The 12,005-nt window shown below is 37.8% G+C and overlaps 1 protein-coding gene across 2 annotated transcripts in view; it reads right to left on the minus strand.

Annotated features, from left to right (window-relative positions):
- Positions 1-12,005, minus strand: part of DAPK1 (death associated protein kinase 1) — an 86,654-nt gene that overhangs the window by 30,427 nt on the left and 44,222 nt on the right. For both annotated transcript variants that reach the window (XM_072922093.1, XM_002194596.6), the window contains exons 4-9: positions 3,960-4,098; positions 1,933-2,062; positions 1,606-1,654; positions 1,422-1,448; positions 815-967; positions 633-678 (exon numbers count right to left, since the gene is read on the minus strand). In XM_072922093.1, the coding sequence (XP_072778194.1) occupies positions 633-678; positions 815-967; positions 1,422-1,448; positions 1,606-1,654; positions 1,933-2,062; positions 3,960-4,098 (544 nt within the window). The remainder of the gene's footprint in view (positions 1-632; positions 679-814; positions 968-1,421; positions 1,449-1,605; positions 1,655-1,932; positions 2,063-3,959; positions 4,099-12,005) is intronic.

The following is a 12,005-nucleotide window of genomic DNA, read 5'->3' on the forward strand; positions in this document are numbered from 1 at the left end:
AAATGGGATCAAATACCCACTGTGCATCCTCACATCCTGGGAAATCAATGGCACTGAGTGGGTTTACTACTCACAATCAGAATGTGATACAGAATTAAAACAATAAACTGCCAGGTAGTACTACACACATTAAGAAGAATGATAGGTGCCATTTTCTCCCTCTCAACCTAGCAGCTCAATCCAAACAAACAGCTCAATCCAAACCAAACACTGAAACACTGAAGAAGGAAGTGGGCCACCACATCAACTGCTCTCTTCAGTCTAAGGGGAAGGACAGAAGAGAGATTACTAGTTTTTTTAGTCTAAATAAGGGCATTAGAAGAAGAAGAATTAGTGTGAATTGGACTGGATTCAGAGACTGTACGTGTGTCAGTGCAATGCTCTCTGAAGATTAGCTTCTCTGTCTGACCACAACTTTAATTCCTACAGGGGCTACTTCCCTACTGCTAACTCACATTGAGCCTACATTAATGAAGCCCATATTCTGAAGGTGTTAGCTTTCATACAGGCAGCTTTCCAAAACAGTAAGTTACACTAAACAATTGTGAAAATATTCCATGTTAAGGAACTTGAAAAGCATGAAATGAAGAATGATTAAAAACAGGACAACAGAGATTGGATGGCATGCTAACCTTGATCCAAGGATGCAGCAAACTGTCTTGAATAGTCATTCTCTTCCTTTAAGAGAATAAGAGATAAAACTGTTTCAGCTATTAATAAAATACATACTGGTAGTTTATTAAACTACCATCTCAAATACTATGTAGTTTTAAATACATTTCTTTGTGTGCCACACAGAAGAAAAACAACTCACTTTGGATCTTTGACTAGAAGTCTTCGTATAAAGTCTTTAGCTAGGGCACTGGTATTACTGAAGAATTCTTCTTCAAAGTCATAATTCACAGCAGAGACATTGGCCAATGTTTCCTGTTTGGTTTCTCCAAGAAATGGAGATGCACCACTTAGACTGCAAGAGAGACAGAACATTCCTCTCAGTACATGTTGTAACTATGCTGCTTCAGCCCTCTGAGATCAAATAATAGCAGAAAGTGAACATTTTTCTTTTCAGTTTTAAGACTGCAAATCTACTTTCAGGAAGATGTGATGTAGCAGGACTAAAAAACTTTGCTGTAATTTCAAAGACTACTATTAAAATATAGCTGTAGAAAAGTCACCTACAGATTTAAAGATAATTTCCCATGCTAGCTCATGGGAAATTAACAGCATGCTGATTAACATCAATTCTTTCAATATTTATCTTTCAATAATCATACTACTGCTTTTAAGATCATACAACTTGATACATGATGTGCAATCAGAGCGGTTTGATTTGTACAGACACCACCAACACCCCGGAGGATAGAATAAGAATTAAAAAACAACAGCATTTGCAAGAAACACCCATAGATTTTGATACTTACAGAATATAAGTTATTACACCAATGCTCCTGGATTGAAGGAAAAATAAACCAAAAAAAAAAAAAAAAAAAAAGGATGAGGGAGAGGAGAGAAAAATAGATGGAAAGAGAGAGAGGAGAAAAAAAAAAGGTTAGAACCTAAGCATAATCATGAGAGATTTATTTCAAGTAAGATCCAATAACTTACCACATATCTGCTTCAAGACCAAGAGGTTCATAATTTACTATTTCAGGAGCTAAAGGAAAAAGCAGCAAGATAAGTACCTAGTCAAAGAACAGGTAAAAGTCTCACTCTGAGTCCATGTATGTCAGAGATAGTAAGCTAAGATGCTGATAGATTAAAACACCTTAATGCAAGTCTAATTTGAAATCAAATGCTACAAATTGCTTATTTTCATTTCAAAATGTCAGGAATTACACACAATTTCATAATCTGTAAATCAGCTAAAATAAGCCACAAATACTGTTTCACAGACTGAAAAATAATATTTTGAAGAAACAACAGTTTTCTCACCAACAAATTCTGGTGTTCCGAAGATATTTTTGAATTCATTTCCAAAGTCAATTTTGTGTGCTAAACCAAAGTCAATAATCTTGATTCGAGGCTTTGGTACATTTCTGTCCAATAACATTATGTTTTCAGGCTTTGAGAAGGAGGAAGGGGGAGAGAAAGAGAGATTACACATAGGTACAAACTGTGAACCAGTGTTCTTCACCACTGAACATTCCTTTTTACCTCCAATAGACACCTAAATTGTATTTTAGGCAGAAAAATCCTGTCTTTTCCTATTATGATCTAACATATGCTTAAAGTAACTGCAGTAAATTGGGATTTCATGTTGACATTGAAGCACTATGATTTCCACAAGGCCAAGATTTTACTTCTTGTAGATACCACAGTTCAGTTTTCATGTGGACTGACCCTAAGTGAAACACACTGTCCCCCAGTAAAAATCACAGGCCCTGTGCTACAGCCATTCCAGCACTGCTGGGAGCTTGCAGGAAACAAAACCCTATAAACTAGTTACTGGGTTTGGTTTACATTAGTACCAGAAAGAGGTTTCTTTCACACCACATAAGCAATCAGGGAAGTGTATCTTGTTGCCTTTGAATCTTCCAGGGAAACTTCTGGAGTGGTCCAGCTCCCAGATTTTAAGGCTCAACATATTTAAAAAAAAAAAAAAAAAAAAAAAAAAAAAAAAGCGCAGGTTCTCAATGTTTTTTCTAGCTTATTTTGAAATATGGACTTCACATTACTTTACAGCAAAGATCTGCAAAGCCAGAACAAAGAAGATGAAATGCCAGGATTATCAGCAAAGGGGGCTGTTTCCACACTGCATCATTTTAATGAGCATTCAGAACCAGCTACTTAGTTTTCATGTCCTGTTATGTCCATAAGCTGGTGTGCTCTGACAGGTCCTGTATCTACATCTATCCTGTCCAGACTGTTAAGGGCTTTTGGAGGCATTAAGGAGAGCTCTTAATTGTCACCTTTCTTTTACCTTTTTTTTCCCAATCACAGGACCTAATATGTGCAAATGTAATTTTCTTTTATTTCCTCCCTGCATTTCTGTTGCATGCTTTTGTTGGTCTACACCTTGCTGCCTACTGTAATGCACAAATTTTTGGTATCCAAGGGAGACTTGTTCAACTACAAACGCATTGGCGAAAATTCACATTTCATACTCTAAGAAATACATTCCTTTCTAGCTTTATTGACTATTTCAATAAATAGTCAATAACTTTTTTTTCTCTTGCTGACTCATACAAAGACCAAATATATTACTGAGGTGATGATTATGAAACTGGAAAAGGTATGCTTACACTGAAATTCATTCCCTTCTCTACCTCATCCCCCTTTCAGAACTACATTTCAATTGTAATTAAATAATCATGCTTCCTTTTTCTCTTACAGACATCGCTGCCTACTTCCAGAGATTTCAGGAAATGTTAAGTTGTCTACCTTTGAAAAATAAAATCTTATGGGGGAAATTATGCTGAAATTGGAACACTGAAGAGCAGTTGCTGAGTTTAGATACAAAAAGCTCTGCTTTCATTATCAAAAGAATGCAATTAACAACTTTTCTGAAAACAAACAAAAAAGCCACAAAAAGGGAAAAAGACAGAAGTGGAAATCTGCTGCCTGCTCCACAAAAATCCTTGTACTTAGTGCAGTTGCAATTAAGGAATTGAAAAAACCCACAGTTGAAAAAAGCGTCTTGGTCAGAATGTTTCACCCAGATCCTATTCACATTAAAAAAAAAAAAAAAAAATCATAGTCCCCATTTTTACTTGAGGTTTGTTTTCTCAGAATGGTTTAATTTTGTCAGAAGGTGCCATTTCCCCTGAAGAAACATTTCCCAGACAGGAACTATTTACAGTTCAGTAACTTCTTTCTGATGGCTGAGCTTCCCCCTGCCTACATAAGCTAGCAAAACAAAACTGTGGCCAAGATCTGCACGATGACTGATTTGTGGCTAGAATTACAAAGGACTTCAATGGATGTTGATTACAATTTAAGTTTTTATCTGTTCAACTCACCTTAAGATCAAAGTGGGCAATTTGCAGAGAGTGGAGATACTGAACACCATTAAGTATCTGTTTGAGAAATTCTGTGGCTTCCTCCTCCGTGAGAGATTCTTTTTCAGCTAAGAAGTCGAAGAGCTCCCCACCTGCAACACTTGGAGAGTAGAAGCACGTTATTGACAAGCTTGCTTTAACCAGTGGGTTCCTTTTAGTATAGCTGTCCTCAAACCTTGAAAAGCCTTGAAAAGGATCCAGATGTTTTAAATGTTTCAAATATCAGAAAAAATGATGAAAATTACTTACTTCAATACCCAAGAGTTAGTAACTCCCTCCCTTCCCCTGAAAAGAATACAGTAAAAAGAGTCTTACTTTCTGACAAAAAAAGTTTAGAAAACCCAAACAAACATAGTTAACGGTATTTAAATTTAAATTAAGTAAAAGCCTCCTCCTCTCTGTATGCACATTTAAAAGAATATAATTAAATATGAAGTAACAAGGCTCAAAACATACTAACACAATGGGACATGACATCATCTAAAAAATAGAACATGAATTGGCTCATATCAGCAAAACACCAGATTTCTACACCCTTATTGAAAAATAAAAAATTTAAGTCTTATTTCGAAATATTTATTGGCAGCTCTCCCGCTAATTAGTTTCTAAACTCCCCAGAGCATCCAACTTCTTTTTTTTAAATTTTTTGTATTACATGCAGTACCTATATTGTAGTTGTATTCTAACATGACGAAATCTTTTCTACAATTAAATGTCCTTAAGACTGTTTCCGGCAAGTGTTCACACTAGCCCCACAGCAGAAAGAAAAGAGTAAGACAGAGTACATATGCACATCTGGATTTTTGCATTTGAGAGAGAGAGAGAGAGAAAGAGAGAGAGAGAAATAAAGAGAAGATGATCCTCTTAGCTCAGTCAAGCAGCTCTTAACCCAGTCAACAGCATGAAGAGATACTGAAGAGATAGAACTACAGCAATTCCCAAGTAACAGAAAAACACGTTTCAGCTGAAGGACACATGACTGGCCACTATGGAAAACTACTTTTCCAAGCTGTAAGAGCAGGAGTATTACTCAGAAAAGCCTTAGAGATTGCAAAAATGGTCATAATACCTCCTGTGTTTTTCATCGTAATGATACACAAATTCAAAAAGTGAACCCTAATTTATTGCTTTTCTGCAGGAAAAGAAAATAATCTGCTCATGATTTAAAGCTCTGATTATGAAACATGAGGTGGTGATTAACATATAACAATAGATAAATAGTTTGGGAAAATTTCTTGAAATACATTTGACTTCTTTATCATGTCTACTTTTTCAGGGACTTAATCTGCATTATTGTAATGCAAATTGCATGAAAAGTGTCTTTTAATGAGTTCTTGGAGCTTTCATTGAGCTGCCTAGACAATAATGAGAGTATTGTTTTAGGTATTATTTGTGTTGTAATATTTTCTGCATGAAAGCAATTATTGAAACAAAGTGCCATTAAAATATAAGAATTATAGACTGTAAGGATGAGAGGTCATTTTAATTATTTTTTTTTTGTTGTTGTAGAGACATTAAAATGGAATTCCTAATGATTAAAGCCAGCTTATTATTTTACAGAGACTGATCAGAAGTGTCTCCCAAAGGGACACACATGCATATTCTCTCATTGTTTGCTTCTGACTTAAAAAAAGGAAAATATTTTCAGGCTAATGTCCGTATCTCTGCAGCACTGCACTGAACGGTGACATTCATTTTCAATTATTCGGCTAAAGGTCTTAGCATCACCTGAAGCTTGCTTCCACATGTTTACAAGTGGATGTTGGCTGCAAGCTGTTGAGTGACTGTAAACTGGAGCACAGCCTTGCCACATGGAGCAGGCAGAGTCACTGTGGCTACTGCCCCAGCTGTGGCAGCAGCCACAGCAAAACCCATCAAATGTAGGCATTCAGCATGGTCTGGCACTGAGGTAGCTATCACAGTTTGGGGAAACAGAGAAGATGGATCCTCAGCTGAGGAACAGCTTGTAGGACTGCACCAAAAGACTGCATCTGGTTCCACTTCTCAAGCAGCTGGGAACCCTGCAAAACAGCAAAAGCTCCTGCTGGTGCTTAAACCATTCATCAGCCATCACAAATACAAGAGAAGTACTCAGGCAGGCATTTGCAGCAATGCTCTCTCCAAGCACTGTGCTGTCCACCCTGCAGTCTCAAACAGACTGTGACAGTGTCACACAGGTGGTGTTATGCTTCCTGGCTGGCAGAGCTTGCTCTTAACTCCTCTTGGCATTTTAAAGACATGCAGTCTGTGAAACTTAATAGTCATCTATGATTATAATTTATTATACACATTCCTTATAGACCCCCCCAAAAAAGATTTAATTCCTAAAGTTTGCAACTTATTGAGATATCTGCATTTGTGTCAAATGGAAAGAGCCTCTTCTTATCGGCAATTATTCTGATTCTGTACTGCTGAGTACTATTCTTCTGTCTTTACCACAGATTAATTGTAGTGACCTTTCTTTAATGACACACCATGACATTATAATTGTGTGCAATAAAATGTTATCTGTGTTTCACAGGTAATACACCTAGTGCTTGCAAATCTCAAAACTAAGGGCCAGAGAAGGTAAAAGGCTTGAAATGTTTTTTCTTTTTTTAAAACTGAAAGTTCATTAGCAAAAGCAGTACATTTTCCCAATCTGTTGTGTGCTTCTTTGATGCTTAAGTACTGTTTCCCTAAGTGACTTGGCAGCCTTTGCTGAACGAGTGGGCGAGTGAGAAGGGACGAGCTGTAATGCACTCAAAGTGTTGTTCCAGAAGCAGCTGTACTCCTGGTCTGTAGCACTTTGGTGTGCCCCCTCATGTTACACATCTCACTCTTGATTTCTAGGAGATCCTGCGTGGGCTCACCTCAGAGAGGGGGCTGTTGTGAATTCTCGTGCTGGCAAGTCCCCAGCTGTGGGGGCGAGCTTCAGAAGCCGTGCTCTCCCCTGGGGTGCTGCCATAGCTGGCAAGCACAGTGCCCCTCTAGCTGCTCCTGCTGCTTACTTATGGTAGAGACATAAAGCATGAGAGAAAAGGGTTTTTATAGCAATGATGAGTAAAAGGTTATACTAGCATGCATAAGGAACTTCACCTGGAAGCTCAGAAATGCCTGGGTTCCCAGAAAGGTCCCTGTGAGCTGGGCAACCTTCAAGGGAGGCCCTTTTCACACGTGTAAGGCAGTCACCCATGTCCCCATGGGAGGTTGCATGTTTCAGCTTCCTCTTCATGCTTGTCAGGAGACTGCTTAGTTCTTATCCTTTTGCTGACTCAGGAAGCTCTGATATTAAGCTGTACTACCATAGGCATACAAAAACCCACGGCATCACTTCCAAGGCAATCTTCAAGTGAGTCATGGAGGGTTAATACAGGTCTACACTCAACACACGAAAGTTTGCCTTCCACAGTTAATTGACTGAATTACAATGTCCTCATATTTATCAGCAGACCTGGGTTTCACAGATTTTGTAATTGGATTATATGTGTAGAATAACTAGATGATGACTAGCCTTCCAGATATCACAGATGAAGAAATGGGTTAGAAGAAGCCAGTAAAGACACTGGCCATGTAAGCTATTGCAACCTTCACAAGTCTCCTAAAATGCTGTTGGTTTGTCAAGCCTAGTCCCGTGCCTCAGCCAGTGTTAACAGAGTCCTGCAATAAATAAATACTGCATGTTTTAGTGAACCAGAGTCACCTTCAAAAGTGGAGCCAGAAGGCAAGGAGAGATTCCAACAATGTGGATATCCCATCTCACACAGAGAAGCAGTGTTAATCTAAACAAGAAGGCACAGGTAATTTCATAAACCAGCCCTTTTGACTGGTCTTTGATGAACATCATCCTCTACCAAGAAGTACACTGTTTCCACCTCCATTACCATGGGCCTGTTTCTAAATTTGCTTTGGGGATGCTGATGCACAAACAGTCTGCTGAAATCTGACTGGAACCAGACCACTGTGTGGGTTTCCCAAGCCACACAAACTGGCTCCCAGCCTGCCTTTGGGCCTCTATAGAGGGGCTCACACAACCAACACCTAAAAGACTTCTGTCCCCAGCCACCAACTGGATAAACGTGCTTCCTGAAGGGAGCAGAGGCAAGAGGTTCACCAAGACCTAGTGCGTCTTCCTGTGGAGGACTTTGGAGTATTTCTACCTGGTATCCACAAGAAGCACAGGGCTTCTCTCTGTTCAATTTCTCAGTGTGCTGGTAGGAATTACCAGACAGCTTCCTGATCAGTTTTTCTGTGCCCTAAGACAACTCTAAATGCCAAAATGCAGTACGTAAAGGATGGACAGCAACCTAATGACAGAGAAACTTGATTACAAGTCAAGTCACAGCTAAATTCCTTTATAACTGCAAAGCCTCCTTGTTTACCTTCACATACTGTTTTCCTCTTAAAGCTTTAATTCATTAATGTTCCTTTATAAAATCTTTTTGTTTACATTTAAATTTAATAATAATTTTGCAGTCATAATATGCTGTTCAAATATCATGTTCAATAAAATAAGAGCTTGTGCTTTGTGGCAGTTACATCTTAATTCCACCTAATTCTAATGCATTATTGACCGTGTTATAACACAGAACGTCACAAGGGCTGAGAAAATCTATTTCATCATTATACCATGACTTTTTATATTGTCTTAAAGCAGCAGAGCACATGTTTTTAGAAGTATTTTGTATAAACATTTTCACTAAGATAAAAGCTGGTATGTGTTATTTCACTGATACTTCTAGGCAGAAGTGATAGCTTTCCTGAAATGAGAGAAATAAAATAAAGCTTTCAGCTGACTGTGTTCTTTCTTACAAAATGCAATAGTGGTAAAAGCATTTCCCAGCCTTCCCAAAGGAAAGCTGACAGATGTGATTGCAGCCCACACACCTCCCTCTGGGAAATAAAATATATCACGCCCATGGAAAAAGGATTTCTGTATAGTGCTTTTGCAAGTTGCCAGGCTTTCTTAAATAATCGCCAGATCTCAGAGGAAGTCATTATGGCAACCTACTCAGGGAACTTAGAATCAATTAACCTTCAAAGTCAGCATGGTCACCTCGTAATGACTCAGTCATATGCTATGATCACACTGCTTATTATGCAATAGAACCTAAATGATAATTAATGATTACCTAAGGATTTCTAACAAAAATGAGCCCTAAAATCTAGGCCCAAACCCCTTGAAGAAACATTTATCTTGCTTAGATTTCAAAACAACATAAACTAAGTTAAAGAAGCATGCCATCAATTTATTCCAATTCTAAAACAGATGTAATTTGATAAATTATCTAATCCTTCTCCAGTCCAAACATTTATTCTGTCAACTTGTAAAAGAAATGTTTTCCCTCGGGATTCTGTGGTCAAATGCATCTTGTATGACATCCAGCCATGGAGTTGTCAGCCCAAGACTCATATATTACTCCTGTTTTATGTAAGAGTAAGGGGGTTTGCATCCACTTCATATCACTGCCTTTATAAATCGTGCAGTTACCAACCCACTCCTCAGAAGTACAAAGTGTACCAAACATTTTGAAACAGCAGAACAGGGCTGCTAGCTCATTAAATTACCTACTGGCTGAACAACACTACACTTCAACTTTTCTTTATCTAGCTACCAGAAAAATGAAGACATGTTCCAGCATCACAATGCCTTTTCATTTTCATTTATCCAGCTTCTATTAGAGACATCAACTGTCATAAAATCTTCTCTTTAGTGTGCCTAAATTCTTCAGTTATACTGAAGAAGAAGCAGTGGCCTTAATGGCCAGCTAGAACTGAAACCTGGGCTGTAATTTGAGCAGTTAAGTCGTGCTAAGGGAGGGTGGGTGGGAGGGGGCATGAACACTCCTGTGAATCTTTTTTGTACTCAAACACCACTGGTATTTAGGTTTTCATGACTGAAGTTCCTGAAGTGCCCAGAGTTTGGATACAGCAGGTAGTTACCTTGGCCCTTGATCTCATCTACAACCTTCAAATTTAATATATGAGGAGCATTCAGGTTTAGCAAACTAGAGAGGCAATGATTTTGCTCAGGGACTCCAGCACATGTAAACCAATTCTCCCTTTGAGACCTGCTCACTGTGTGGTAAGCGTCACACCAGCTCCAGAGCCTGTCCTGTCAGCCTTGTCAAGCCTTTGTTCTAACCTGTCTACATATTCTCTGTGCATCTCTCTGTGGGTGTGGATTTTAGGATTTTGAAATTCAAAGGTGGCACAAGATCTACAAATTAGTGTCACAGGACTTGCTAACTGCCTGCTGCTTGCCAGAAGCACCAAATATTTAATTGTCCTCTCAAATGTCAGTGCAAAGCCACTTGATAATAACTTTCTTATTTACTTATGTGTAAAATTAACAAAATTCTCAGACGTATTTCTACCAAAATACAACTAAAATTTAAGGAAGCCCTGTGAAGACTTCAAGCTTCTCTGGAAGACAGGCTTTAACTCTCTTCCTGAGCATAACTATAAAAAGTTAAATTAAAGCCCCAATAAGATAGGAGAGGAATTTAGACAGTTCATAATTACTTACTCTTAATTCCTCTTGAATGATCAACTAATGAACTTGTCATACATTTTTACACAAGGAAGTATCAGCCTCTTCTTGCACTGTTCTGTTTTATTTAATAATATGAAGCTACCACCAAAGTAGAAAGTCAGAGACAGTGTGAGGCACAGGACTAAGTCTAAAAGAAAGTTTATGCTTTCATATGAAGCATAAATCCTAGTATTTAACAAACAAATGCTTCTAATACTTTCAAAACTTTTTATATTTTAAAAATTTATAAGACAGATGATCATCACTAAGAACCTTGCTACAAGACCTAACCATCTTAAACTAGATTTCAAATTCAGAAATGAAATTATGTTTAATTCAGAGAAATGTATGAATACCTAACTCTATCCACAGCAACCAAATAAGAGTGGTATTGCTATCAAACCATTTTAAAAAAAGATACCACCTGCATTGCTTTTGTGAATTCTAAGGAATTACTGTACAATATAGGAAGAAAATATTTAATTTTTTGTGTTGCAACAAGAAACCATAACCAAGGCTCCACAAAGAACCACAAACTAAGTATATTTTATATCTGCAGTCTAAATAAAGACATAAAACAATGGAAGAGAAAATAAAATGGAAGAGAGAAATTATGCATCTAAGGCTAGAAAAAGGGGAACCAAGTAGGTGCAAAACATGCTTGAGGAAAGAAAATAATTATCACTGTGCAGAGACATCTGTGTTTTCTAGTCTGTGAAGTCTAAAAAAATGATGGCTTCAGCAGAGCTCACTAGAAATAGCTTAGTACAGCTAAGATATAACAGACTCTAATAGCTGCAGCTGGATAGAAAAGCATGCTACAAAATTCTGACTAATTCAATTATTTGTGTGATATAATAAATAAATAAAGAAAATTATTAAGGTTTTAAGTTAGATGAGGAAAAGACAGTGGCTTCCAGTTTGTGTGTAATATGCATAACATTCATTTCAAGATAATGAAAGAGTCCACAGGGTCGAATTTAAGAGGTTATTTCCAAGCCAAGGAAGGAGACATTTGTCACTAAGACCTAGAGTTATGAAAATACATCTGAATGCTCTAAATATACCAAAAGATTGCAATAAAATAAACTTCTTCAAGGGTATTTCATGCTTGCGCATGGCTGCTGAATCTTTTAAGGAAAGATTTAGTTTTAAAAGTTTCATAAATTAAATGTTTCATAGAACTTGTTTTTTTTCGTAAATCAGTTTCCTGATGTAAGGTAGTTCAAAGAAAAATTTCCAAACATCTGTGTGGATAAAGTAGCTCTGTTTTGTATTCAGTGTTGTGAGGATCTACTTGGCCACTGCAACAATTAACCAACTGCCCACATATTCCTGCATATAAATCATGACCTTGAATAGAATCAGAGAATGGTTTATGCTGGAAGGGACCTTAAAGATCATCAAGCTCCAACTCCCCTGCCATGGGCAGGCTCACCTCCCACCAAGTTGCTCAGAGACCCATCCAACCTGGCCTTGAGCACTTCCAGGAA

Source organism: Taeniopygia guttata, chromosome Z (assembly GCF_048771995.1).
Source record: "Taeniopygia guttata chromosome Z, bTaeGut7.mat, whole genome shotgun sequence".
Taxonomy (NCBI): domain Eukaryota; kingdom Metazoa; phylum Chordata; class Aves; order Passeriformes; family Estrildidae; genus Taeniopygia; species Taeniopygia guttata.